Below are 27,463 nucleotides of genomic sequence, written 5' to 3' on the forward strand. Positions count from 1 at the left end.
AGACGACCCAGCGCCGCATGCGTGGGAGGCTGCGGGGTTGGTCGGTTGCGCATCAGCTGAGCGGCCACGACCCCCGCCGCTCAGCTGATCAGTTGAGCAGAACATGACAGCGGGGCCTTGTGTGCAGCGCCGAGAGCGGGCCCTGCGAGTCACGTGATGCGCTGCAAGGGGTGTGTCTGCGGTCGAATGAAGGTGAACTTGCGCATCCGCGGAGAAACCGCTGGACGGAAGTAGAACAGCTTTGCTTGAAAAGCACGCCGATGCACTATGCACAGATTTCAAACAAGCGAGGCTGCAACGTGCGGCCAGTGTTTACCCGTGTGTTACTATATTATGGTTCATAAAAGCCTTTCTCTTTATACGTTGCGTATTTGTGGCATTTTGTTTCTTCCCCGTTCCTTCTCGCGGCATCGCTGATTGTCAGCTGCCTGCTCTTTCGGGTGTGCGCATTTCGAACTAACGCGGGGCCGGTGTTTGCCATTGCCACGTTGACACTGCTACGCCCGCACCGTAGCCGCCGTGGCCCCTGTCCGCCGTTGTAGCTTGACCCGTGCGTCTCGCTCCCTCCGATGCGGCTTTCCCACATACCAGCGTCGGTAGATGTCGGTAATCTATATACCTAGCCAATCCCTGACTTCTAACTCATCTCCAACCTGGTTTTCTCGCCTATGCGCATGGGGTGGAGGCTTTTGGCTACGGCGAGGAGGCCTTTGTCCACGGCAATCCCAGCTACTTCGTGTGGCCGAACCAACACCCCCGGAGCAGGGGTTACTGGAGAGCGGGGTCTTAAGATCGACGGCCCCATGCAGAAGAGCGCCAACCGCAAATGGCCCAGGTCCGTTCAGCCTCCAGAGGACGTCGTCACATGAACGACAGGTTCCTGCCCGGAGTGCACCTCCCGAGCGCACCAGTGTGATATCCTGCACACGTCGGAGGCGAAACCAAATCATGCCACCTCAAATGAATGCTGTATGGAGGATGACTGGAATGCTACGGAATGCGGTGCGCAAAACGAAAGGGCAGCCTCGTCACACGCCTAGCGAAGGACAACGTTCGTATCCGAGTCACACTCAGAATGTATCCGCCAATGACCAACTCGCTAAAGACCAAAGGTAGAAATTGGCGTACCCGGTGGCGTAAAACGTCGGCTGCGTAGCAGAGACTGATTGATTGCACGGTTCAACGCGTCGTAGTGGAGGGCTCCGGATTAATTTTGACCACCTGGGGATCTTTAACGTGCGCCGACATTTCGTGCACATGGGCGTTTTTGCTTTTCGCCTCCATCAGAAAAGCGGCCGCCGCGGCCGGGAATCGAGCCCGCGACCTCGTGCTGAGCAGCGCAACGCCTTAGCCACTGAGCCACCGCGGCGGGTGCGTAGCAGAGACGGCTGTCCTTGCACGTTGCCGTCAAAGGAAACACCGTTTTGCATAATGGGAACCGGTAACGGTAACGTACTCCTTCTACCGTGAGAGGAGTTCGAGGAAGCAACTAAACGATGCGCCCAGACATTAGTGACCGCCAACGTCTGCGTTAGCGTTCATACCAGCGGTAGCCATGCCGGCCACCATTGCACCACGCCTAAGGAAGACTTTATTGTGTTAACCGGTGACAACTTTTTCGGGGATTGTTTAGATAAGGACCGATTCCAAAGGACCGAGGCGTCCAACCGTCGCAGGTACTCTGCGGCGCATCTTGGGTTTCGGATTTCACTATGGTCTCGAGTTCTGCCGGTCGGGTTCACGTACAGGTTGTCTTTCTGTTCTTTCTCTTATTTTTCCGCTGGGTTAGAGGGGATATTTGTTACAGTCCCTATTTATTCTCATGTCGAATAGCTGCACCGACCCTCCTACAGTTTCGGTATAGCGTCGTTTGCTTACATTGTTGCGGTCTCCGCTCGGCTTTGGAATTATTTGTTTCCACGGTGGTTGCTTCGGTATACCCTGCACATGTGCTTCTGATGCGACACTGCCTGCGAACAGGTCACTTATGGTTGCGCTATCGGCGGGCCGTCAATCGCTGATCAGAATACTCGCAATGGCGGCAGACGAGGCTCTTCCACAATGTCTGGATCAACACCAACATCCATGCACTGCAGACAGACAATTGAGCACCAGAACGACTATTCAGATGATTAAACTTAGCGAGCGCATACGTGTAATTACATACTTGACAACGGTGTACACGCACGAGCTGTTATCGGTGCGCGGCAAGAACCGTACGGGATCAACCGTGAGGGCGGCTGTGTCGACATCGAGTCTACCATTCAGCTCAGCTGCTATGGCATGGGCACAGCGGCGGTGACAGAAACTGAGCCTAATTGGAGGTTAGAACGTCGGCGGCAGGCTCAGCGTGAGCTGCTATCGCAACGCGAAGCCATGTGCCTTCGCCTTTGTCGTGCGGTGTGCTCGCTCTCTGAGTTCTTTCACCATGCCGAGACGTCACGCTGTGTGGTAAGGCCCGGAAATCGTTGCAGAAATGCTCCTCGTCGTAAGAAAGCAATTCTTATGCGCCTACTCGCTGTTGACCTTGATGCCAATCCGAGCCGGTTTCACGTCGGGGTAGGAGAGAAGTTGACTCTAAACGGTGGTTCCGCTTCTCGGTGGTTCCGCTTCTCGGTGGTTCCGCTTCTGCAGCGTTTAAATTACCGACAAAGATGGGCGAGCCTGCTTCTATCTCAATTGGCTTCCAAAGAAATCGCCAGAGTTGTTGCCATTAGAATTTCACAATTATAGTTTCATTCCTATTTCCGGCGCTTTTCGCAGCACACAGTAGACGGGCAGTGGCTTTGGAGGACTGAGCTATCAAGTACGCATGCGCTATAAAATAGCTTACACCCAAGTCATTGTTCATTGTTCCGGAAGCGTTCATTGTTCCGGAAGACAAAGCACAAATTTTGTCCAGTAGAAACCTTGCTCTGTCAGAATAACAATCATGCAAATTTTAGCGCTAACTTCAAGCGACGAAGCTATATAATGAGGGGAAAGGAGAAGGAGTGACGACTCGCCATCCACTTTCTTGATTTCCTCCTATGACATCACGGGGACCAGATTGTGCAACTGGTTTCCGCCGACAAGAGCTACCCCGCCAAGAAACATGAATGTATAATTGCAGTGATACCTCTGGATTCATTTCATCGCAGCTCTTTAATGCTGGTATGACCAACACCATGATAGCTCTTCTTGGGGTGGGGGGAAGGTGGGGGGGCAAATCGGTGTTGCTGCGGACGTTACGTAGCGGGAAATATGCAAGTTTGTAAATATTGGTGGTCTTTTTCTTGTCTTGAAAACAACATTCTTCGAGGCCGGAATCAAGTTGAACCAGTAATCAAATAGTTGTTCTTTGCAATAAAAAAACATTATGTATGTTGTCTTTGTGGTCCCTTTGAAGCGCCGTTGCCTTATTGAGGAAAAGAAACCGCGCCCGCGTACTGCCGTCCTGTGACGGCCGCTTTTTTCGCATAGCATTGCGAACGGTGTGCAAAAAAAAAAAAAAAAGTGAGGCTTCCTCCCATGCAACCTGAGTCAAAGTCCTAAAATTCAAGCTGCTTCACCGCGTCGGAATGACGCAATCGTCTAGAGCTCGGCTTCACACGGCGAGGGGCCCAGGTTCAATTCCGACCACGGGAAGCGTTTTCTTCTAGCGCTTGATGTGCCTTCGCTTATCATCATGACCATCGTTTTGTGTAACCCATTGCGTAAAATTGGCTTTACTGCAGTGCGTTTTGGCGCGACGTCGAACGCCATCAGTGAGGCATGCAAAGCTTCGCTTTAAAATGCCGATTCGTAGTGTAGGTATAAATTTAAGTTCAAAGTAGAGATTTACGTCAGCACGTCGTCGTGTGGTGTCCCACAAATGCTGGCCGTGTATGCTTGAAAAAAAAAAATATGCCTAAAATCTCATTTCATGGGGAGAGAGAAGAATAGTGACAGCCTATATAACGCCCGCTCGTATGGGGTCGAACAATGTCCTCCGTCTATTCGAAACGTGCACTGCCCGGTCTGTCCAGAAATAGCAGTGAAGCTTTCGCAGCGCGCACGGAGTAAAAACGTCCCGGACAACAGTCACATCCGGTTCGCGCCGTTGCTGGCCACGTTTAGAAGGCGGAAACGTATGAAGGGAGAGAACACAGCGTGTTCGCTCACGTTGAAATCGGCGTTTTTATGCCTGCAGTTGATCAAAAGGAGCGCGACAAACGTATTTGCCGATGCCCGACGTCGTGACCGGAAACAACCTTGTGGCACATGCATGATTTACGCCCTGGACCAGCTAGTCTGTGTAGCAGAAAGCGGCCACATGGTCCAAAAAAGTTTCCAAGTTTTCGCGTTTGACGTTCCAAAGCTAGACCAAAGCTATGAGGTGCGACGTAGTGGAGAGCTCCGGAATAAGCTTGACCAACGAAGGATCTTCAATGTGCTCGGAAAGTTCGACACATAGGCGTTCTCATTTTTGGCATCCATCAGAACAGCAGCCACCGCGGCCGAGATGGAACCCGCGTCCCTGGCTCAGCAAGCATAACGCCTTAGTCACTGAGCTACCGCGGAGGGCTGAAGAATGGTCTACTCTGATAGTAGCGAAGCAATGTTTTCCGTTGCTCTTGTAGCGAAGCGTATTCGTTATGAAAAATCGTCCCCTCTCGCCGATTACACCCGTTCATGGATGTCTATCAACAAGGGAAAAAAGCTATAAATTATCGGAGAATCGCGACGCCCGGGGAAAAGCGAAGGCATTATCAGGAATTTCATCACAAAGCAGTTGGAGTAGCAGCAAATGGCCCAGGAAACAGACCCGTTGACGCAGTAGGAAGTATACCATGCGGTGCTGTACCGGAAATCAGTTTTAGCATGTTTCTTCTACGATTTGAATGCAAAAGTCGGCATGCCTATGAAGGCTGAATTTACACTATAGGTGCAGCCTTGTCTCAGAGGCTGTTACAGCCACCTGCAAAGATACAAACAGCTTTGTTTACGGTAAGCGGCTGATCTCCTGGAGAGGCGTGCATGGTTGCTGAATGGGTAACACGATTGGCTCGGAATGACAGGGCTCGCTACGACCGCGCCCGTGGAAACTGTCATTGGCAACGTAATTGGCGGATCTTACGCATAGGTGGGAATGTGTGTAACGCGAAGCTTCTTTTATCGCGGCATACCTGGATTGGAATGAACTGTGGTGTGGTAGTTTTTTAGACTGTTACTCTACTTTGCGTACCTCGCGATTTTTCAGAACGGTGAGTAGTGGCGCATGCGTTGAGAAATGAGGGACGTAATGAGAAGCGTTCTACATATCAATCTCCCTGGCGGAGATGCCACCAGCCCCAAGCGCAGAGGACGTGATGCACGCGTGCAGTGACTGGGGCTTACTCGGGTGCTGTGCCGGAAGTTTCTTCACTGGCCGTCATCTTGGGCGCGGTACGCGGAGGCGGGCGTTATCTGGTGTAACTTTCCAGGCCACCCCTGCCTACCGTCGTACGGGAGTCGCTTTGTGTGCGCTAGATTAGGGAAAGCGGACTCGCAGTGACGAAATGCTAAATCTGCACAATTTTTTTATGTTGAATTGTTGGGGTACAGGCTGGTGATGTCCAATTACTCGACTTTAATTTAACCAATGATTGCCTAAGGACAACTGTTGGCCTTAGACATTTAAGAAGCCCGGCTATAAACTACACGCACTGCTGCATAAGGGGCACAGACAAAACTTTGTGGGAAAAAAGGTGGACCTTATACTTCTATATCAGAAGAGTGGTACGTATGGTGGCCAAGAAGTATTTTAGATCATCGAAAAAACTCTCAAAGGGTGCAGTAGCAATCAGTTTGATAGATATATACCATGATCAACGGTGTGGGTGATCTGTATACGCGCTAACCGCGCTACCGCTCCTCCGGCTAACTCAGCGGTAGTAGTGTGTATTTAATCAGACTTTGTGTTAAGATGTCCTGTTTAGTGCTCTGCGGCACTGCAGTGATTGCTTCCTCTTATTTTTCTGCAGGTTTTTCGAAGACGTTAAGGAACGGCAATTCTTCCCAGTATTTTGGTTTGAAAACGTGAGTAGCTGCAATTTGTGTTTATTTTTGAAGCAAGTAACGTTTGCTATGGTTGCCGCGCAATCGTGGCTTCGCGGGTATATTGGAATGAACAGGAGGATAGGTGCAAGCGATTATTTCATGACCGCTTCGTCACTAAACAAACCCTCCGAGCTGACGCCCTTGTGTGGAGAACAGTAATAGTGAGCTGTTTCTATGCTTAAAGAAGCGCACTCAGGGCAGCAGGTATGTATATATCGATCGCTTTAGTAGGTGTAGTTTCAATTCCAAACGCTTTCACCATCGCTTTATGTTGAACGGTTGTATACCTTCACATCGCATTAAAGCTTGTTCGCGCGGAGGTGCAAGTAGGCTTAACGCGCCTGCGAGTAGGCATTTATTGGGTTCAAGACATCGTAATTCGCTACGTACAATCGTGGCCAGTTTACCCTGAAACCACGGAGCGGGGGGAAAAAGATCACCGTGGTTCGGTGCGGCCCTAGGAACGGGAACCAGTAACGTGGCATTTGAAACCAAACATACAGCGTTGGCATTTGAATACAACACGCTGTGTCGGCTGAGCCCATACTCGCGCTCATTTGCATGATAATGCTGGATACCCTTCTTACACTCACTAGCTTCAAAACGTTTTTTTCTGCCGGACTGCGCTAGGTCGCCCCAGAAGGCTTAAATTGTGTGGCTTTTGGGTGACTAGAACGCTTGGCTTTGAATCAGCCATATTTATGAGCCTCATCGAGGTGGATTCATGGCTGGTCTAAAACATGTCTGTACGAAACCGTCACATTGCTGTAATGCATACTTTCATGTCGTTTGCGGCCTAAAATCAGCCTCACAGGGGGACCCCCTGAGGCGAGGAGTTACTGCGTTTCATGCTAAGCAGCATAGAGGGTAATTGAAAGGGGCTCTGTAGTGTTATTTTGTGCGGCGCTTAGGGAATGGGTTGTGCGTGCGCGTGCGCGTGTGCGTGCGCCTGTGCGTGTGCGTGCATGTGTGCGCGACGGAGGGGCAGTTACCTTCACTTTTAACCGTCACTGCTTGGACTGAAAGTATGACTTGAGTAATTCCAAAAAGTGAAGCACCGATGCTGCTGGCAGCCGTGTTTGTGGTTGTCGTAAACAGGAAGCCAGCGCGAGCTTTGTCGAGATGGAACCTTCCCTGTGTTTTTCAGCTCGCCTCTGCCGACAAAAGCCTGCTGTCCAAGCTACGCCTTGTGACGGAAGAGCTTCCACAGTACGTCACAGTGGGGGCTTTTGGCGCTGTCATCATCGGCGGCGTCATCTTGCTTACGACGCTAGTGTATGCCATCCGATACACGAAAAGATCGGTAAGCTGGTCACGTACGCCCGTCTATTATTACGAGTGTTCTGTTCTTTCTACGCCTAACACATTTAGTCAACTGAGATGGAAAATAATACGACTAAACAACTAACTTTACTATATGCTCTGTATGCTCGTATCACTAGCGCAGGAAGGTGCATGGTTATGGATATTCAAGTTGTAACAAATAGTTTCGTCTCCACCCTGCGTAGCATATCGAGGTCAGCGTTTTGCATTCGCTCACAACCATAGCAACCTGGTAATTTCATAAGTGGTACACAACCGCCAACGGGTGCGCTAGAATACTCGCTAGAAAACTCGGACTTGCGGAGGGTTGGACATTGAGAGGACGAGCGTGCTTTGAAAAGTATAATCTTTTCAATGCGAAGCATTCTTAACTGGTTCACCTTGAGTTCGGTGTGTTACTTGGCCGGCTTTCGCGAAGCAGCCAAAGAATAATCGCTGAGGCTCGTAATTTTGCTTTAGAACCAACAAGGCTGGAGGGAGGAAAAGGGGGGGGGGGGGTGAACGCGAAAGGAGTTTGAGTGGGGGAGGAAGGGGATGGATGAGGGGGAGAAGGGGAAGGGTCTTCCCCACAGCGCTCCAGCTTAATCAATTAAAGTGACCAAGTGTACAAACTCTTCGAATAGCGAACCCGAACATGTGATTCGGCTAAAGTGCATGTGCGCATGCACGTACAACACGCAAGGCGTGAATGGCGCTTTTCATTGTGCAATATCTCTGCGGAGGTGCCCTTTTTCATTTATTTGCATAGTAGGCAATTTGGATTGGTCCTTCGGAAGCCTTGTGGTGAAGACACCCTGCGGGACTTCTTAGAGTGCAGGCCGTGTTCAAAGAGCGTGAACGAAAGCTTGCCATGGTTGCCCTATGCTGTTATTTTGTCAAAGAGCCTCCCAACGCGGCATTAACGTGACGCCGCTCTGAAGCAGCCTAGAGGGGTGGGCGACCGGTAGCGAACCGCCCGGGTGGCACCGTACCCGTAAGGTCTTCACTAACAACTCGTTTGGACATCGCGTAGCGTCTAGTACCAAACCAAGTACCAGTTTCCAGTACCAAATGAAGAATGATTCGCATTATGTTACGCTCAAATGGAGTTACGGCTGCTTTGATTCTTTTAATATTGTATTGCGGAAAACTCCCTCCAGCCGGGAGTTTTCGCGCTGTTTCTGGAAATGAGTCGGAGTGGAGCACGTTAGCAGCTGCGCGTGTGCAGGAGGTTCGGCCCGAGTGATACGCACTCGCAACGATGGCTTCGCGTACATCTGAAACAAAAAGAACGCTGGCTAAAGCAGCACATATGTAGGGCGCTTTAGCAGCTAAATGGGCCGGAAACTCAACTGCGCGTGCGCATAGAACGCTCCCATGATGGTGAGAGAGCACCCATGGCTAGCCTGTACCCTAAGAACAAACCTTCCCAATAAAAATAATCCTCACAGAGAAGATAAGACGTACCCCTCACAGCAACGCTTATCTCCAAGGGGACTACTGGCGACGTGGCTGCTTACAGTGTTCCCCAGAATACTGCAAGCATTTACAGAACGCAAAGGGCCAGGAAATTTGGAAAGTAAACTAAGTTCTGATGCAAAGACAGAAAATGTAATGCAACATAGTTCGTTTGGAGCAGTCCTCATAAGATACTATTCGAGTCCTATTCGTTTCTCGCAATTGTAGTGAGTGTTCTGCTACTAACATAGCTGTTGTGTCGATCGTTGTGCTCAGAACAGGGTGCTGACGTATGCATCGCGTATCCTTATATCACGATGAGAGCTTCCGCGGCTTCTTGCGCATTAACCTGGCAGATGTTGACCACTACAAACTTGGATATCTGTGTGGGACAAGCAGTGTCCACCGCAATTTCGCACCATGGTCACGTTAACACACAGGGGCGTATATATCCGAACGTCATGTTCACGGATGCACTAAAACGCTCCAACAAACTGATGTATTCCGTGCGCTTGTAACAACTAGCTATTCTGCTAATTCCGCTAACAGCCGACGGTGCCCAGCTTGTGTTTGCAAACATGACGTTCGGTTTCCCGTTATAACTATGTCAGCAAAACACTGGGTGCAGCGCTGCAAGGTCGAAAGAGGCCATTTTAAAGCGGAAGCTGTGCTACGAAATGTCTCGCAAAGTCATTCATCGCGTCGCAATGACCTTGAGCCGCCGGAGCGAAATTGTGGCAGGTGTGACGTCACGTCACGTGTACCGCCGCGGAGAGGAGTCGCAGCTGCGCTCGCTCGGAGCATGCGGTACCACGTGACGCGGCGATGGCTGGATGCTTCGCCGGCGCTCGGTCGCCCAGTCTCGCCGTGGATGGCGTCTGGGTGGTCTGTGCGTGTGTTTCAGGGTTCGCTCGTGATAACTACATATTCAAGTGTTCAAATTGAGCCATCTTTTTCATCATTGTCCCGTAACTTCGCTTCTCTCGTAGCCCAAGTAGAATTTTGGAAGACACGGCACTATGGCTCACGTATGAACTTGAAAGCGTAAGTACAAAGCCGATCTGGAATGAATAAACGCCGTCCCTCTTCGAGCCCTGCCGGCGTCGCTTTGCACTTGAACCTGGAGTGTTGACTCCAAATCTTTCTCTGCCAGTGCTGCTTGCATCGGCATGTTCATTGCGCCTTCTTATTTATTTATTTTCTGTGAGCTTCCTTCTCGCACCGCCGTCAATTCCTGCGCTGTAGGGCACCCCAATCAGGAGCGAACGTCATGCGGTAACATTAGCTCTTGGAAGTACAAAATGGTTATAAAAAAATAAGTCCTGTAACCAAACCTCGTCGTTGAAGAAATCTCCACGGGACTGCCTAAGAAATAAAATAGAAATATCGTGTGCCCAAAGCCACCTATCCAGCCTCTTTCTTCTTAATTCAAGGATAAATATTATAGCGAAAGCATCAATGGCCCGTTGAGCGAGAAAGCCGGCTTTGGCGCTGTCCGGTGTTGTCTGTAGCAGCAAAACGGCACCCTAACTCCCACCGCCTGCGACGCGTCATGTGGCTTCCAAACGCGTCTCGGAAGTAAATCAAAAGAAGAGATGCTCGCACCTACGCTGAGGCAGCGCCTGAGTATGAGCATAACCACGGGGGAAGAGACAAAATAATACTTCTTTCAATTTAAAAGAACTTGCCTTTGATCACGCAGCTCCATTCCAACCACTGAATAGGTTTTTAACCTAAAAAAAGGAAAGAAATATTAGAAAACTTAGTTACCAGTGTGTCAAACGCGCGTTAGCATTCAAGTGGCTTGATTAAACAGAACTAGAGACCCTCTACAAACGCACAGTCATGTTTTTTGGCGGTTGCTTGGGTCGACGGCAGCCAATCTTACAAACAAGATCCTGTGACGCCATAGAGAAGTCGCCAAAGAGCGGCTGGGGTGTCGCCACTGCCTAATTCGTTTCCTTTAACATCTGAGTTATTTGTTTGAAGTTTGCGATAAAATTACTATCATTATTGTCGGGGCAACGCTATAATTTTATGAATCAAAATTGTGTTTTGTCTTCTAGGTCCCTTTAAAGAAATTGGCTTTAGAGGAATGCATAAATGTATCTAACCTTAAATAAATTATGTTAAAGAAGCGTCTGAAACGCTGCGCCCGCTGTAAGTGCCAACGGGAAACTCTTCGTTCAAACTTCATTACTGGCCTGCAGTTTCCTTTTCTGTTCTTCACATGCAGAAGGCACTTGGAACGCCGAGCCGGCTGAATACGCATAGCGTCTCGCACACAATCAGTGGCGCACGCCAAGTTAAGATGGGTTACAAGAATAACCGGCGCCTCGCTGGCGAAACCGCTTGGAATGTCCCGTCGCGCGTCGGACGCCACTTTCCAGACTGTCCTTTTTTGTCCGCGATGCTGACAGGGTTGGCCAACAAGCGGAAGAGCCTGAGACGGATTGCGGAGGCCTCTCCTTCCTCTTTCTTTTTGTTTGCCTCCCCCCCACGCCCTCTATTTTTCAGGAGTAAGCATTTTTGCTTAGTCTGAACAAACGAATAAAATAAATAAATGAATAAATGAATGAGGCTAAAATTAGCTTCTAGCCGCGTTCATTTATTTTATATTGGCTTTAAACCTGCCATAGCCTTGCTGGAGCGGGTACTGTTCCCCACTTTATTTTTCTTTTTTCTTGAGGGGGGACACGGAATTTTTAAAAGGATTTAAAAGGAGTAAGCATTTTCTGCCGAGTAAAAGTGTAATGTCTTGTATCTGCACAACACTGCGCTAGTGCTGTAATTAAGATATCTCATTGTTATAGTAATGTAAGTGAGTATGTCTGTCGAAAAAAAAAAGAAACAAACTTAAGAAATAAATGAACTAACGATGCCTATCTAATCCGCTGCCCCCAAGCGACTGAGACAAACAAAACGAAAAAGGAAGTTGTTGTTGTTGTTGTTGTCCTTTATTAGGCGAGGGAAGGCCATGCGGCCAAAATAGGGGTAGGGGAAGGATAGGAAGGGAGGGGTAGCCCAGTTAAAAAGATGATGCGTCCATGAAGACGGCACAGGGGTTCCCTTCAGACCGCGGAGGACAGGCTAAGGTGTAGATCTAACATTAGAAGATGATCCTCCATTTGAAGATCCGAATTTTATCAGAGCTCTTGAGCTGTTCGGCGTAGAGAGTGGTCTTTCAAGATTAGTGTGGAATCGGGCCTACTCCGGTCGTGAAAAAGGAAGTAAAAACTGTAAAAAAGCACCAAACGGACAACTCGTTTGAGTCTCGACCGGTACAAAAATGCACACTTGGTGATATTCAATGGTTACAATAGCGTAAGTTAAGTTATTTGTCGAAGGAAAAGAAATATAAACAAGAAAACAAGAGTTCACAAAGGCCCATACAATTCGCCGCCAATACGCGATGAATACAAAAATTAAAAAGCGAGAAACGAACAGATACAAAACGTCAAAGTGCCCCCCCCCGTGTAATGTCTTGCATATGCACAGAAATGCATAATTGCCGTAGTTAAGACATTTCATTTTTATAAAAGTGTAAATGTACATCATTGCTTTAAAAAAATCCAAGAAAAGCAAGAAATCACTCAACATAGCCCAATGAGAACTAAAACCACAGAAAGTTGACCCATTGGGCCAAATCTGGATTAAAAATCAAACTCAAAATGAGATAACGGAGTAACAAATTTGAATATAACCTAGCTCCAGCACGCTATTAAAATATTTAGAAAAATAAAAATAACACACACGATGTTATACACCAAGCAAAAGTAAGGTTTGGGAAGTGGATAAGCGGCGCAATAGTGCTTACACATTAGCGGACAATTTTCGGAATTTCTGTACATTTGTCTTCTCCTTTTGCACTGTGCTATTGATATCTATGTTTATAAAGAAAGGCGTTCGACTGACTGCAAGATTTATCAAGCCCCACGCAAAACTGTTGAACACTTGCTAGGTTATTGAAATGAGAGTATTAGTAACCCAAGACGTTTTTGCGGGGTTGTCAAACCCTGACAGGCCAAGTGGCCTGGAGACTTCATGCAAAGGCTACCTGGTTGCCGTTCTACGCATGCGCAAATATTTTCCTGTTACCTGTGCGTCGAAGCTATCTGCTTTGTCACCTCAATCATTGCATTTCGCCTAGTTTGTCTTCCAATGCCTCGCATGGCGTGCACGTACGATTGCATGCTCAAGGCATGCTTAGGCAAGTGCTCTGGAGCCTTGTATGCCGAATTAGTGTCCGCGTTTCACTTGTGCGTGTAGACAGAGGCTGCTGTTATTTCCCACATTTTCGTATAGTCATTTTGCTTTCGTAATCTCCAACGTGGACTCTAAACCAAGGCTTCGCAAATACAGCAAAATACAATGAAACTTCCAGAATACGATGCAAAGAATTTGGCATTAAATTCTTCTTTAAGTTCGGATAAGATGTCAGTGACGTTTGCTGCTGCAGGCTTACGAATGGCGTACGAGGTAGTTCCGAGTCAAACACCGAGGCAACATTTCGGCGAATTCACTTGCATTGTTCAAGCTAGTCCACCGGAAAACTGAACGGGTCTGTTGCCGCGATTCTTGTTTGCTAAAAAAGGCAAATTTTTCAGGGATTCGGCAGTCAATGGCTTCGTTTCGGCTATCACTGACAAATATGGTTCGCAGTCACCAACTGAGGCGTAAAGCATCGCGCGGGGGAAATCTTCAATTCTGTATGCAACTGTCAACAGATAGGCAGCTATGCTTCAGCGAGGTATAAAGTCGTTAGAAGACGACTGGCAGTGAGGGTAGTTCTGTGGCGTTGCATTGCTCAGCAAAGTGTGATCCGGCAAAGCGATTGGTACCCTGAAGATCGTTTTACAGCCCGTAGTTAGGACAGGGTTGGATAATGCGCCACTCCAGCAATTAAGATCGTCGCTGTGTGAAGTTAAGCCTATAAATTGGAGGTTATCGAACGCCATCGTAACAACCAAGAAAAACTCGCGAATCACTCGTTGGATGACATCGATTCGGTATTTTTTTTCGGCATGTTAACGTTTGCGTTCGTTTAAAGAAAAGTTTTAAATTTTCAGCCTTTTCACTAATGCACAGCACATCGGTGTGCTTGTAGTACTTATGTCGAATACTGCGGCAGAATACATGCATTCGTCCCTGTAACTGCACTTCCTTTTTCAAACCGCTTTATCTGACTTCGTTTTCCCGCTCTGTTCTTTCCAATACAGAAACCAGTACAACCTACGTACATTCCTGTGCGGGTGCTCAAGTGAAGTCGCAGTGGCGTTGTTCAAAGAGACACCAGTATGTCTTCCACCATCCGTGCCCGAGACGTTATGGTCCGTTGGGTACCGACCACTCGGCCACTCCATTTGTGTGGAACTCATTTGTCCAGCTAAGAAGGGGTCCACCGGAAGAACTGCGCCCAAGAATTTTGTTCACAAGGACTTCCCTTCTTGACATTATTCCTATCTACAGGAGTGCCTTGTTAGTCCACTGGACTTGAACTACACTAGCCTGTGATCACCCCGCCAGCATTCCCATTATTCTGTGTCCTTTCTTTTTTTTTGAACCTGATTCCCTCGCGTGCTGGGAGAGCGTTCGCGGACCCCTGTAACTTCAAGGCCTGCTTCGGAATCGACACATCGGTCGCCGTGCTGAGGAGCAAGTTGCAATGGTCGTACTGCTGCTTATCCACAAGTGCGGTCAAACGCCCTTGAGAGGTGCATCGCCGATCGTGGCCCAACAACATCAGTGGACTCACGCTGCGGGAGAGACTGTCGGTCGCAGAAACGGCGAACGCATTCCGGCGCAAAACGGCAGTTTGCGAATGCTCAATTTGTTGTTGTGAAATTTACGTGTATTTTCTATTTTATTTTGAGTTTTCGTTCTTCGCTCCGCCGTTTTTGTACTCATAGCTCGGGGAGTGTCTCCGTAGTGTCCGCGGACGGTGTGTACATGTCTAGTCGATGTCCTTGCTAGTAGGCGACGAATCGCCTTGGTCCTTGAGACTACATACTTTTTTTTGCATTAGTGCGACGTCTGTGGCATTCCTTCGAGGTGTGAAACGTTGGTGCGACCATGGCGCAGAACGTGACTTGTCTGGGTATTTATCGACCGCACGACGAAGCGGGAACGAGATTGATTCCGTTGTGTTTAACTGAGCAGCGATTGTGGGCTCGTTACTTCATTGTTGATTGTGTGTTGTTGTCTCTTCATATTCCTTTACGTGTTGTTGTGTTATGGTCACTAGAACTTCAGGTATCTCCGAAACAAAGAAGCTTATCTAAAGGCTCAAGTCAAAGACTGACACGGGGAGGTACAGTTTTTAGCGAATGGTAAATGTCCTTTTTTTATTGCCGCAGCGGCCATCCTTGTGTTGGAGTCGCGTAATCATTTCAGTGTTGACGTTTGCATAAAACAATTTTTATTACAGACCTCACGGGCATGAAACATGCTGCATGTGTGCTGCAACCAATCACAAGTGGATACATTATCTTGCATACCATTTCATGCCATATCTGTGAATGGTGCCTGTTTAAACATACCATACGTCAGCAAGCATTGTGATGGTAAAGTACAGCATCATGACGTGTCTGTGTTTCTCTAAGACTCACACTTAATTAAGGTTCGTAGAGCCTCTTTTTACTGAAAGCACATTGCCACAGATGGTGCCTGTTTTAACATACCGTGCGCCAGCAAGAATTGTGATGGTAAAGTACAACATTACGACGTGCCTGCGTTTCTAAAGGATACACTCAAAGTTCGTACATCAACTTATGACCCAAAGCATATTTCCACTACATTGGCTCTACATTGGCATTGCCATAAGAAAACATTTGGCCGCAAAAAGGAATGCCTTATCTGTTTATTGGTTCTTGCTGATTTTTTTTTTCACACATTTTCAAGGAAGGGAAAAGGCAAAATGCAATGCCCATAATGCAAAATAAGTTTTGTGCAGCATCATAGTGGCTGTTTTCACCACCTGAATTTGTTTGTAGCAGTGAAATTTAAAGCGTATGAAAAAAGGGCCATTAATGTCGTTACGTTTGCAGTACGTGTTTCGCCAGCATTTGTGGTCACGTTGGCACTGCCAGACAATCCGAAAGCGAGGTTGGAAACGAACATACTTTTGTCTTCTATTTGTAACTTAAACACTCTCAGCTTTTTTATGATTTCCATGCGTTATAGTGTGTGCCTTGAGTGAGTGTGAGAGCTCGAGCCTTCGATGGAGGAGGAGGAGTAGCAGGAAGCGAATGAAAAAGCAATTAGGTTAGGAGTAGGACCCTATTTGCTTTCCTTCCCGAGGAAGGGTATAGAGGGCGCAAAAGAAGGGAGGAAGGAAGAAGACTGGGGATGCGTGAGCACTCATAGTCATTTTGCCAGACTTTGATGGCATTTACAGGCGGGTACTACACAATGATGCGTGATGCAGGAAGTGTGTGCTTCAGAAACCAATTTATTTATCGAGATTTTTTGCTGCATCCTGAGTAATGGCAGTGCAAAAATTTGCTGAGCCCTAAATGTATACAAGTGTGGCCTTGATTATAACATTTTTTCGTCACTCAATCACACTCAGCTGGATACAAGACGTGTCTGCAGCTTTTGATTGCTTCGATCGCAATCTGTAAAGCGTGTTGCGACTGCTTCCTCAGGTGGCCATAAATGCTCGATATACCGCTATATGCAGCAAATCGTATCGCATACATTATTTTGTAGTGTTAAATATGGAGCGCCTGAACATGTCGTATATACGTTTGGCGGCGTAATCTGCAGCTTTGAGTGAAAGAAACGTGCTATGGACGTTGTTTGTACAGCCAGTGAGCGACGCCCGTTCTCAGAACCTTTCACCTGCATTTTTTTTTTGTCATGAGCGTATACTGGAGAATATCTCCAGTCAGCGATGCCTTTTTTTTTTGTTTTTTTTTTTCAGGAACGTATGTTGAAAGCGATTGAATGCACGCAGGTGTGCCTGTAGGAAACCTTTTCCGCCTTTGAATGGTTGTGCATCGATACAGTGCTCAAATTGGTTGCCGGAAAACAAATATCTAACCTCTGAATACAGTGACCTGGGAAACTGAGGCCACTATAAAATAGCTACGGAAGCGTATGACGAAACTTTCTCTGCGTTTTGTCTTTGTACGGTGGTTTATCCAGGTATCCTTTGACTGCTAAATAATTTCGCCTGAGCTTCTTTTACAGGGAAGCACTGTTATCATTTTTTGCATATCCAATACAGCAATTGAACAAGTATTCCATTTTTAAAACTGCTTTTTGTATATGTTGCATCTCAATAGTGCCATTCAGTACTTTCGGAGAACGTTATTCTTGTCACTAAGCCGCGTGGCATGTTATGTGTACATATGTTTTCATCTGCAGCGAGAGAACAAATTGGAACCTTATGACGTGGCATTATCTTTGTCCTGTTTTCATTGTAGACACTTGCGACACAACGTGCGATTCGATCTTTACTATATTGTTAGGAATATACTCGTCCCTGCTTTTAGGAAAGATACGAGGAGGGCTTAGAATCGCGGGGCTCCTAAATTTGCGTTAACACGATTGTTGAAAACATTAAAATGAGCTTGAGCGTGCATGTTCCGAATTCTGGATATATTGTATGACTGACTGAATCGTCTCGTGACAAATCGTTAGCAATCGCAATTGGAGCACTTTATGTGCAGTGCTAATGCGGCCTTCGATACTTCAGCAATCTGCTTTGGAGTTGACCGCCAAACTTCTACGTAAGCGCAACGAAGTGCCACGAAAACCTCGTGATGCTACAACGAACGCAATAAGCTAGAATGTACGACAGTAAACATTTTGACAAGAAACGGCGGATAACGGGGCAAAACAACCGAGATACGTTTTCGCCGATCAACCACAATGACACGTACAGGTTCTGCGCGAGATAAACGGGAAAGTTTTCTTGTCCAGAGCTCACGGCGATGGTATACACACAAAAAAATAAAGAATATCCCCACGAGGACACCGACCTCGCAACATTTGTTACTTTGTTTTCTTTTAAAAAGTTACCTTGCATTTCGTCGGATTTGTGTTCAAATAAATATCCGCAGTCGTGCTCGCGCACGCCACAAGCATCCCACACCGATTCCAATACAGTTCATAAAGCAGGAGAGAGCATAGAGGAAATAATACTCCGTGAGAGAGATCCATGTAAAGGGTGAAGCGTCGGTGCCTGAAGGGCTGAAGCCTGTTCGCATTTATTCCTGCGCAATATACAGAAAAAGTATTTCGGGTGCGCCTTAGTCCGCGTGCTGTCAACTGTAGATCTATAGATAGCGCCCGCAGTTCTGGCGCTGAGCTGGAATTGCCTCAATTATTCAATAATGTCTCGTTCTTTTTCCGATGATACGGGCAGTTTTAACTTAGAGCTTTAGCATGCAAAGTAAGCATGCCGCTTGGTACAAGACGTGAAATGCATAGTCAAATGCTGCTGAGGGGCCGATGTAGTGGAATTTAGTTCACGCTGAAACTGATTTTCTGAACGGCATTCTCTGAACGGCTACGTAATGTAGACATAGGTGGCGCTGGCTAACGCCCTAAAACCGAACAGGAATCCGTGTAAACATTTATCAACCACAAAACGAGAATGCATGCAGGAAAATTTGCCGGAATTCGTGAGACACTTGCAGGGAAAAATGCTACACAATAGGGAATTTTTGAACCTAGAAATGGGAATTTTTCTTCCCAGTACGGAACATCACTGCTTCTGAAGTGCTAAGCCTACAACGTGTGCCTCTTTCTCACCCTGGTCGTACCTTACAAACACACTCTCCCATTCCGCTTCTGCAAAAGTAGATCACTCCGAACTCACCACTGAACGCAAAAACAAACAAACGAACAAACAAACGGTGCGAGGAGGTGTAGAAATCCGCCAATACTAGTATTTGCATTAGTCTTCAGGCGAGGGAGACAGCCACCGCTCGCCATAGCTGAAGGAGCTCCACGGGTAAGCTAGCTTGAAAGTATAAACGTTCAGCCCCAGATGTTTTTGTGTTACGTCATAATTCACACAACAGTATGCTTGAAAGCCGACTTTGCTACACCAGTTTTTGCGTATGCCTTGTTTTGCCATGCGTGGCACGTACGCTTTGGAGACTTTTGCAAATTATTGCATCGTACGGCGGTCAGATTAAACAATTTTTTTGTATTTTGTGTAGAAGTATCGAAAAAATCTGCAAAACACTGCAAAATTTTAGTAGCTTGACGCTCTGTCTTACAAAGCACGGTCGTCCACACCGCTCCTCGTTGCTTAAGACGCATGCGCATTACTATGGAATGGTCGCCACGTAGTCTGTTAAACTTTTCTAGGCCATGGCGAAAATGCATAGGCAGCAAATAATCCAAAGCACAAGCTTACTTCTCGAGCGAGGCTGAAATGTTTTATGCCGAAAAGCTAGAGAAAACACCATTAACGTTAAGCTTATGGACCATAAACCTTTGGCGCGGCCTAGAAAATATTGTCGCAGACTGTACATATTTGCCTAGAATATTCTGCGCGTACCACCGCATCTTGCATGCGTATACACGTATGCCCGCAAACCTGCGACTGACATTGTTTGTAGCTCTAAGGGGCATTCTTCCATTGTATTACTTCGGTGGTGTAGGCTGGGAGTATCTTCTCCTTCTCACACACTGTATACCCATGAACACATGCTCGCATGCTAGTCCCACGTAAAAACTACGAACAACTAAGTGCCTCGTTGAAACTCAAAAGCTGCTACTGCGCATACCGTGCCATATCGCATAATTTACCGTCCGGAAATACGGGGTTATAGGTCGAGTAAAAATTTCACTATCTTTTGGCCATGTTCACTTCAAGTACGCGCTTTTAATGAAATACAAAATCCAGAGTTGAAATTTGTTAGAACGGGATTCGCAGGCGTCTAGGTAGAGTTGGTCACTGTATCCGATGACCAATTATTTGTACCGTGTAGTGTTAAGATTGAAAAACGACCGAGCCTCACACACAAAAAAATGAAGGATTTACCGGAACGAACCATCATGACACAGTATAACAACGAGTTACAGTAAAAAGAGAAAATCGTGCAAGTTTTGAACGCAAGTTAAAATTTGCGAGTGACTTTTTTTCACGCACTAGCCTGCTCTTATTAACAAAAGCACACTACTGTAACCTAAAGGCCGCGGTTGTTGTACCATTATTTTGAAAGTTGAAAGTTTGATTCGGGGCCCTTACGGCTGTGTTTTTGATGCGCGCGAAATACGAAAACGACCGCGTGTAATGGATATTACAGCGCACATTATTGCACCCCAGGTAGTCCATGGACTACTTGGGGTGCAGTAATATTAGTGGAGGGCTACGGGTTATTTGCAAATAACCCGTAGCCCTCCACTACGGCGCGCCCGTACCTTCAGTTTGAAGTCAGCGCGTTGAGCCCCAATTTCACCCGTGATCGGTCGGGCGAATTTGAAAGAGTTGAAAAATACTCACTTCGGCAGCTTCCGATATTTAACGCGACTAGGTACGAGTGTAAGATAAGATATTGCCACATCCGACAAACCTACTAGATGCGTATCATCGCGTGCCAAAACGACCAGTGATGCTTATTATTAGCCTCTAGGTTTTAAGCGCCAAAGCTGATGATGTGGACGCGTGAGTACCATGTGGAGATATTTCATGGTCACCATCAAACTTGAGGAGACTCTGGGAAAAGGACGCGTCTTTTTTTTTTTTTTTTTGCATAATTTGTACGGATGTTGTCAGATACCGAGCACGTGCTTATTTGGTGTTTGTGACATTGCCGCATAACGCGATGTGAGCTCTCGCGCTGAGTATTTTTGTTGCAATAGTGATTCATGTACCTTGATGCCGAGCATCAAAATGTTTGCAAGAGTATACCTAAAATAAATACTTTTTCAATTGATTTTTATGTTTGCTGTTATGTGGCGAACTGTTTGTTAAAAGCTTTCAAGATATACTAAGCAATCCTTCCCCATGAGCCTGCTAGGGAACCTCTTTTCTCTCAGGAAATAATTATGAGAACGTAGACAGCTGGAACGAGCACGAGGCGTATGTGATATGAGACGCACCCATCCGAGCGATTGACCGTCGGATGTGCTCGTTTAATCCACACACCCTCTGTCGGTGAGTACGTGGTATAACGTTCAAGGCAAAAAAAAAATAGCAGTGGCTTAGCTCGGCTATGTCAGGATACACGTAGCGTGAGCTAAAGTTCAGCTGGTTATTATTAGCTTTCCTGGTTGTCTAGGATTAGCTTGATTATCATGCTTACTGCTGCTTCAATGACACACATACGGTATACGCATTATGTGACACATGTATATTTATCGGGCGACTCCAGCGCAGCGTCACCAATCGCCCCAGAGCTAAGCTGGTTCCACAGGTACACGCCGGTGTTGCTGCGACGCACGATCCATCGGTTCCACACCCGGCCACCCCTCGCATGACCAACAAGTGGACCCCGGGCCGCCACGTGCGGAAAGGAGGTCGGCGAAGACGCTGGGAGCGTGGGGTGTGTGAGGGACGCCGGGCAGCGAGCAACGTTCTGTGCGCCGTGGGACGTCACTGCTCCTCGCGCATGCGCAGCAAAGCTCTACAGGAGCCACGCGAAACGGCTCAACCTGGGCCAGTGTAGCTCACGCTACGAAACTTGAAGAAGCCTTCGAGAAAACTTCAACATACGGGTACGAGCAACTTCTTGAAGACAAGTACAAAGGGTGGCAACAAGCTCCTCGTTGTTTCCATTCTGAAGAGACCATTGCAAAAACTCTAGGGCTGCCCTTCAATCTCAGAAAATTGATCATTTCTCATTATAGGTTGCACCAGAGTGGTAGCGAGCGCATCGTATGGCTTCAAGCTCGGATTCAGTTGTTGATGTCACGTTGACTATCTCGATCGGCGCTCTGTAGATCCGCAGAAATAAACACAAACACAGCGCCGGAGTGGTAATGTGTAAAGGAGTACAGACAAAATTCGAAAGCTGAGATAACTATGTAAAATGCTTGCTTTTTAACAGGAGATATCTCCCAGCAAGTTTCGTTTCAACAGCAACCGTTCGGCGTAACATATTTTAAACCCATTTTAATCTTCTCCCGCACGAGAGAGCCCAGAGCGGGCCGACATGACACCATCTGCTACTTGCCGCAAACTGTCGACGTCGGGCTCTCGTGACGAAGCCGACACGATGGCTGCGGTTGGCGCGCGCTGCTCCGGCGTGTGTACACGTCATGGTTTTGGGACTGACGTCTTGCTGCCCGGGGGCATGGGGACGGTGAAGCATAGGTCGGCAAACTCACTCATGAGTGCACTCACACACCCCCACTCACCACTCACGAGTGAGTGGTGAATGAGCCTCATTGTCGTTTTGGCCTGGTGAGTGCCAGTGCGAGTGAGTGCGAAAGCCACTCGCAGTTGTGGGATAATAGCGGGGTTAAAGTAGATTGATTTACTTTTCCCTGCAATAGCAAAACCGGCGACGAGAGAGACTAACCAGTCTTTGTCTTCTCGTTTCGCCCCGCTAGCAAGCTATCTCCCACCCCGCGGCTGCGCGCTGTGCCGCGCCAGCCGCGGCGGGCCGTGGCTCACCGGAACAAAGAAAGCGACAAGTGTTTTCGCTCATTGACATTTATTACTGAATAACAAACATCCAAAGAGCATGCAGGCTAGCTGGTTGACGGCGAGGATCTAGTTCCTCGCCCGGGCAATTTAAGGGAATCGAGAGGTTCGACTCACCGCGACAACAGTCATCGCCGGGGCGCCGCCTCAGCGCGCTCGCGTTTGCCTCGCGGAACGATCGCCGGGTGGCGCTGCACTCTCCCCGGAGGGGGGAGTGCAACACCTCAAACTGAAAGGGAGACGAAATGCAGCAGTAATGAAACATAGAGCACTTTGGGGTTACAATAAGTACGAGGTAGTGCGAGGCATCTGGAAAGGGGTAATGGTGCCGGCGCTCACGTTCTCTAATGCCGTATTATGCCTAAAGTCCGATATCCTGTCGGGACTGGAGGTTAACCAAAAGGCAGTCGGCAGATTAGCACTGGGAGCTCACAGTAAGACTACAAATGAGGCGGTACAAGGCGATATGGGTTGGGCTTCATTTGAGGCGAGGGAAGCGCAAAGTAAGATACGTTTTGAGGAGCGGCTTAGACATTTAGATGAGAAGAACTGGGCAGCCAGAGTGCACAGGTACGTGTACCTTAAAAGTGTGGACACCCAATGGCGGAAGAGGACGCGAAAGCTGGCGACTAAATATACCTTGACCGCGGCAAATAAACAAGGGGGGGCAGTTAAAAAGCAAGTGAAGGAAACAGAGACGCTCATGTGGAAAGAGAGGATGGAAAAGAAGGGATCGCTGGGAATCTACAAAGCAAGCAAAAAAGAGATCCGGAAAGAGAACTTTTATGACAACAATAAAGGTAGTGCGTTGCTCTTTGAGGCGCGGGCTGGCTGCTTGAGAACTCGAACTTACATGAGCAAATATTCGTCCCAGGATGAGACATGTGTTGTATGTGGCAGGGATAAAGAAACAATCGACCACATAGTAATAGGATGCCAAAAGATTCAGCCGGATAGAATTGGGGGAAAAGTCCTACTTCCTGAGGCACTGGGCTTCGCAATAGATGGAAACATTAACTGGTCAGCAGTGGGTATTACTAAGCAGCGGCTAGAGTATTGGTGGAAAAAAAGCAGGGAAGTCGATAAAATAACATCGCAGCCAGGGGTAGCGGCAGGGCAGAAGTAAAAAGAAATCCGAGTTGAGGGACTAAATTTCAATTCAAACTACTAAGATAGGCTAGATGGCGCACGCCATCACCCCGATTCAAAGGGGAGGCCTTTAATCATCATCATCATCAGGGGGAGTATGCCGGGCCGGCGGCCTATTCGGCACGTGCTTTTTTCGCTGCGCGCGTGCTTCATTTCTCGCGCTAGGAAGAGGGCTGGCTAAAATTTTCTTTCGACTTATGAAAGCATACACATTAGCACGTGTCCAGCAAGTTCGGTTTACACCACGGTGTAGGAAGGAGAGGTGACTGATCGCCTCGGAGGCGCAGCAGAGCAGCTCCATGGAGAACTTGTTCGGGTTCGCCTTCTTTCTACCAGAGGGCGCTAGGAGTGTCGGGGCCATGTGAGCCGCGGACGGTGCCTGCTAGGGCTCCGGTGTTTTCGGTACAGGACGTTTCGGTACGGGGCGTTTCGGTACGGTCTTTTCGGTGCACGGACTTTTCAGGACACGGTCGTTTCGGGACACGGGCATTTCGGGACACGGACCTTTCGGGATACGGTTGTTTCGGTACAAAGACGAATTTCGGCAAGCGCTAGGCGGAGCGCGTTGTTTACGGGGTGGTTGCAAGCACGCAATTCGTACCTATTTATTACAGATGTTCTTGTTCGCGATTCTGCGTTATTTTAGGCAAGGCGATGGTTTTGTAGCCTTGCTAGAAAAAAAAAACATTGTTTATGTATTAAATATTGGCTGAGATATTTGTAGCACTTAAACAACATAATTAATTGTTCATTATTTTGTTTTTTTTAGTGACTTATTATCACCAGTATCTTATGTAACAAATCAGTGACAGTATCATTGTGTTTTTCACTCGTTTTTGACGACTTCTTATCCCCTGTTTTTTCTTCCAAAATCAGTGAGATCAGAAATTTTTTTTATCACTTTGCGGAGTCCCTGCGATAACGGCTGCGTAAATGAGTGCTACCGCACGGGGAAAGGAGCCTGTGATTTTATAAAGTAATGACGAAGACGTTGCAATTTCTAGGTATTCTGTGTTTGTGTGCGTTGCTTTCTTCTGATAACGCAAGTACTTATGCATTATTAGCAATGCATTATGGAAGGCACGTATTGTATCTTGCTGCACGCTTCCGTCCCGATTTATTCGTATAGTTAGCAAAGACTGCGGTGGGTTTATTGTGTTTATGAATCAAAAGTTGGAAAATTTGGAAGCGCCCTAAACAGAGTGTGGTGTTTGATGGGCACAAGCGTCCTAAATAGAGTTTGCTGTTTGATGGTGTGTGATTTCCTCAATATATTTCTTGTTGGGGACATTTTTGTGTAAAACAGTGCAATAGACATGTATATGTTCGAAAAAGCTTATTAAGCTTGTAAAAACACGTTTCAAAAAGTAACAACGCAAAACTAAAATAGATATATTTGATATGTGTGCCCGAGTTCACCGAAATTCAAATTGACTTCGTATGCTGTAGTCACCGTGACCGTAGTAGATAGAACTGGTGCACCGCAACGTTTTTTTGCCCATACTGCTGTTTAAATTACTCGCAGAGGTGGCTGCGTCTTCGCAAAGAAGTGTTGAAGCTACGGTCGCTGTCGCGCCCCAAATAGCGTGCATGCGCTTCGGCCTTAAAATTCACATACTAACCCGAGACGTTCCTAAGAACCTCTGTTCTTTCGAAAGGGTATTTTCGTTTGAAGCGACCATAAATTCATGCCACTGAAATCCGAGCGCGCGTTCTATACCGCGCAGTACGAGGCGCGTTTCCATGCCCGTGGCTACCGAAAACCCGCAGTGCATGGCCCTCGTTCGAGTAGCGCCACCTACGAGCGCATACGTCCGCGCCGAACCAAGTTTCGCCGCGCTCGCCCGCCGCGTTGAGTCACCTCTCCTTCCTACACCGTGGTTTACACGAAGAGTAGTTACTGAGTTCATTTTTGTCGACGTTTGTCTTGTCGTCTGCTACAGACGCGCCGCCTGCTACGCGCCGCTCGAACGCCTCCCGGCCCGCTCCTCCGCATCTGGCAAGTGCACGCGCAGCTCGCGCTGTCTCCCGCACCGCCTGAGGCATCCAGCCTCCTCTCACGAATGCGACAAAGAGACCGCCGGCTGCGCGAGAAGCCAGCACGTACAAAGAGCGGCGGGAACACTCCTCACTAGCCCGAAACGAAAAGATGAAACTGAAAGCGAAAAAATAACCCCACATTGTTGCATGGTCAGCTGCCACGACAGTAACAAGGCGAAAGAAGAGGATCCATTCGTTAAATTCTGCATATTCCCCGCGAAGGCGCACCAAAAGGATAGACGGTAAGCGTGGATCACTGCGGTTCGAAAGGTGAAATAAGTTGACACATTTTTGTTTGTATCTGCGTGCTTTCAGTTTACATTACCCGGCTTTGAAAATGCAAACTAGTGTTCTAACGAGTCCTCCCCTCTACACTTTTTTTAATGCATGCTGCCAATGATTGTTTTCCGCTATAATAAATGAACTTCGGAGTTGTTTAGCTGGTGCCGTTCGATATCGTCCAAATATAACACAATAGGTTGACATTTTGCATGGGTAAAAAAAAATAGTTTCTAGCGATTTACCTGGGTGTAGTAGCTCTGGTCCGTCTTGTCATTGTGACTTGTGTTCTGGACTCGATTGCTGTGTTGTTCGCCTTTTTCCCACATTTAGCAATACTGGTAATTAGAAGAGGTATACATCAAATTCTGTATATTATAGTAATTAAAAGTTATACGCCACAAGCTGTTCTGTTGTTTCCGCGAACTGACACGCTAACCCATACTTGTACTCCAAGCGGGTGACAAAATTGCAAACAAAAATTTCTTCAAGGACAAGTAAAATGGAAATGCGGCGCTGTCAGCGCACCCCTTATTAGCGTGTGCCTTTCTAATGCGTTTTTATAGGATGCAGCTGATTGTTTCAAGAGTAAGAAATAACCTATGAACCATAATCAATCACGTTTATCTTACATTTCTTGCAAGCGTCAGTGTTTCTGCAGTCCAGAAAGTCCGGATGTCAGAAGCGCGAGCACGCGAAGGGAGTAACAAACAAGAGAAAAGTACGCTGTGACCAGCTGAACAGCTGTCGCCTTGCAGAAGAAAAGAGCAACCGACGACCGCCGAACAACGCGTTCCCCCCCTTAAAATCGTGGGGCAGTCTGCCGGTCGAGCGGCGGGAAGCAGGCGGCGCGTCTGTAGCAGACGACAAGACAAACGTCGACAAAAATGAACTCAGTAACTACTCTACATGTAAACCGAACATACTGGACACGTGCTAATGTGTATGCTTTCATAAGTCGAAAGAAAATTTCACCCAGCCCTCTTCCTATCGCGAGAAATGCAGCACGCGCGCAGCGAAAAAAGCACGTGCCGAATAGGCCGCCGGCCCGGCATACTCCCCCTCCGGGGAGAGGGCAGCGCTTCCCTCGCCCGGCAAACTTTAGCTTCGCCTCCCTATTGTCGCCCTCCTTTTTGCCCGATCCTCGAAGGAAGGAGGTCGCTAGGCACGTCCTCTCGCCTCGCTTCCCGAGCTCCAACTCTCCCCCGCAGCTCGCATCCCGCGCACGCTCGCCGGCTTAAAGACACTCCTACGGCGAGGAGGTAGATCCCCCTCGCCGACGTCTTGCCGAGCAAGTTCCCGCGAGGAGCAAGCGGTGTGGCGAAGCCGAACCAAAGGGAACGCGCTAAGGTCGCGTTCCCACATCCCTCCAACCTTAAACGTTTCCGTACGGTGGAAAGAATAGCACACGGGGACATCTAAACGCAATGTTCGTAACACTATACAGAACATGAAGGTTCGCCCCCGCGTAGTAGCTGTCCTCGCACTCGCCGTCATCAAACATGCATCGTCAGCCGCATGCACAATCTTTCGCCCATGCACAATCTAACGCTCAGGTGTCGC

The 27,463-nt window shown here is 47.8% G+C and overlaps 1 protein-coding gene across 1 annotated transcript in view; it reads left to right on the forward strand.

Annotated features, from left to right (window-relative positions):
- Positions 1-20,722, forward strand: part of LOC144174876 (protein croquemort-like) — a gene marked incomplete in the record, with an annotated part of 76,374 nt that extends 55,652 nt beyond the window's left edge. The window contains 3 exon segments of the mRNA XM_077703831.1: positions 5,985-6,039; positions 7,208-7,363; positions 14,040-20,722. Of these exon segments, the coding sequence (XP_077559957.1) occupies positions 5,985-6,039; positions 7,208-7,363; positions 14,040-14,084 (256 nt within the window).
- Between the last annotated feature and the right edge of the window lie 6,741 nt (positions 20,723-27,463).

Source organism: Haemaphysalis longicornis, unplaced genomic scaffold (genome assembly GCF_048455015.1).
Source record: "Haemaphysalis longicornis isolate Haplotype H1 unplaced genomic scaffold, Haemaphysalis longicornis Haplotype H1 scaffold_3, whole genome shotgun sequence".
Lineage (NCBI taxonomy): Eukaryota > Metazoa > Arthropoda > Arachnida > Ixodida > Ixodidae > Haemaphysalis > Haemaphysalis longicornis.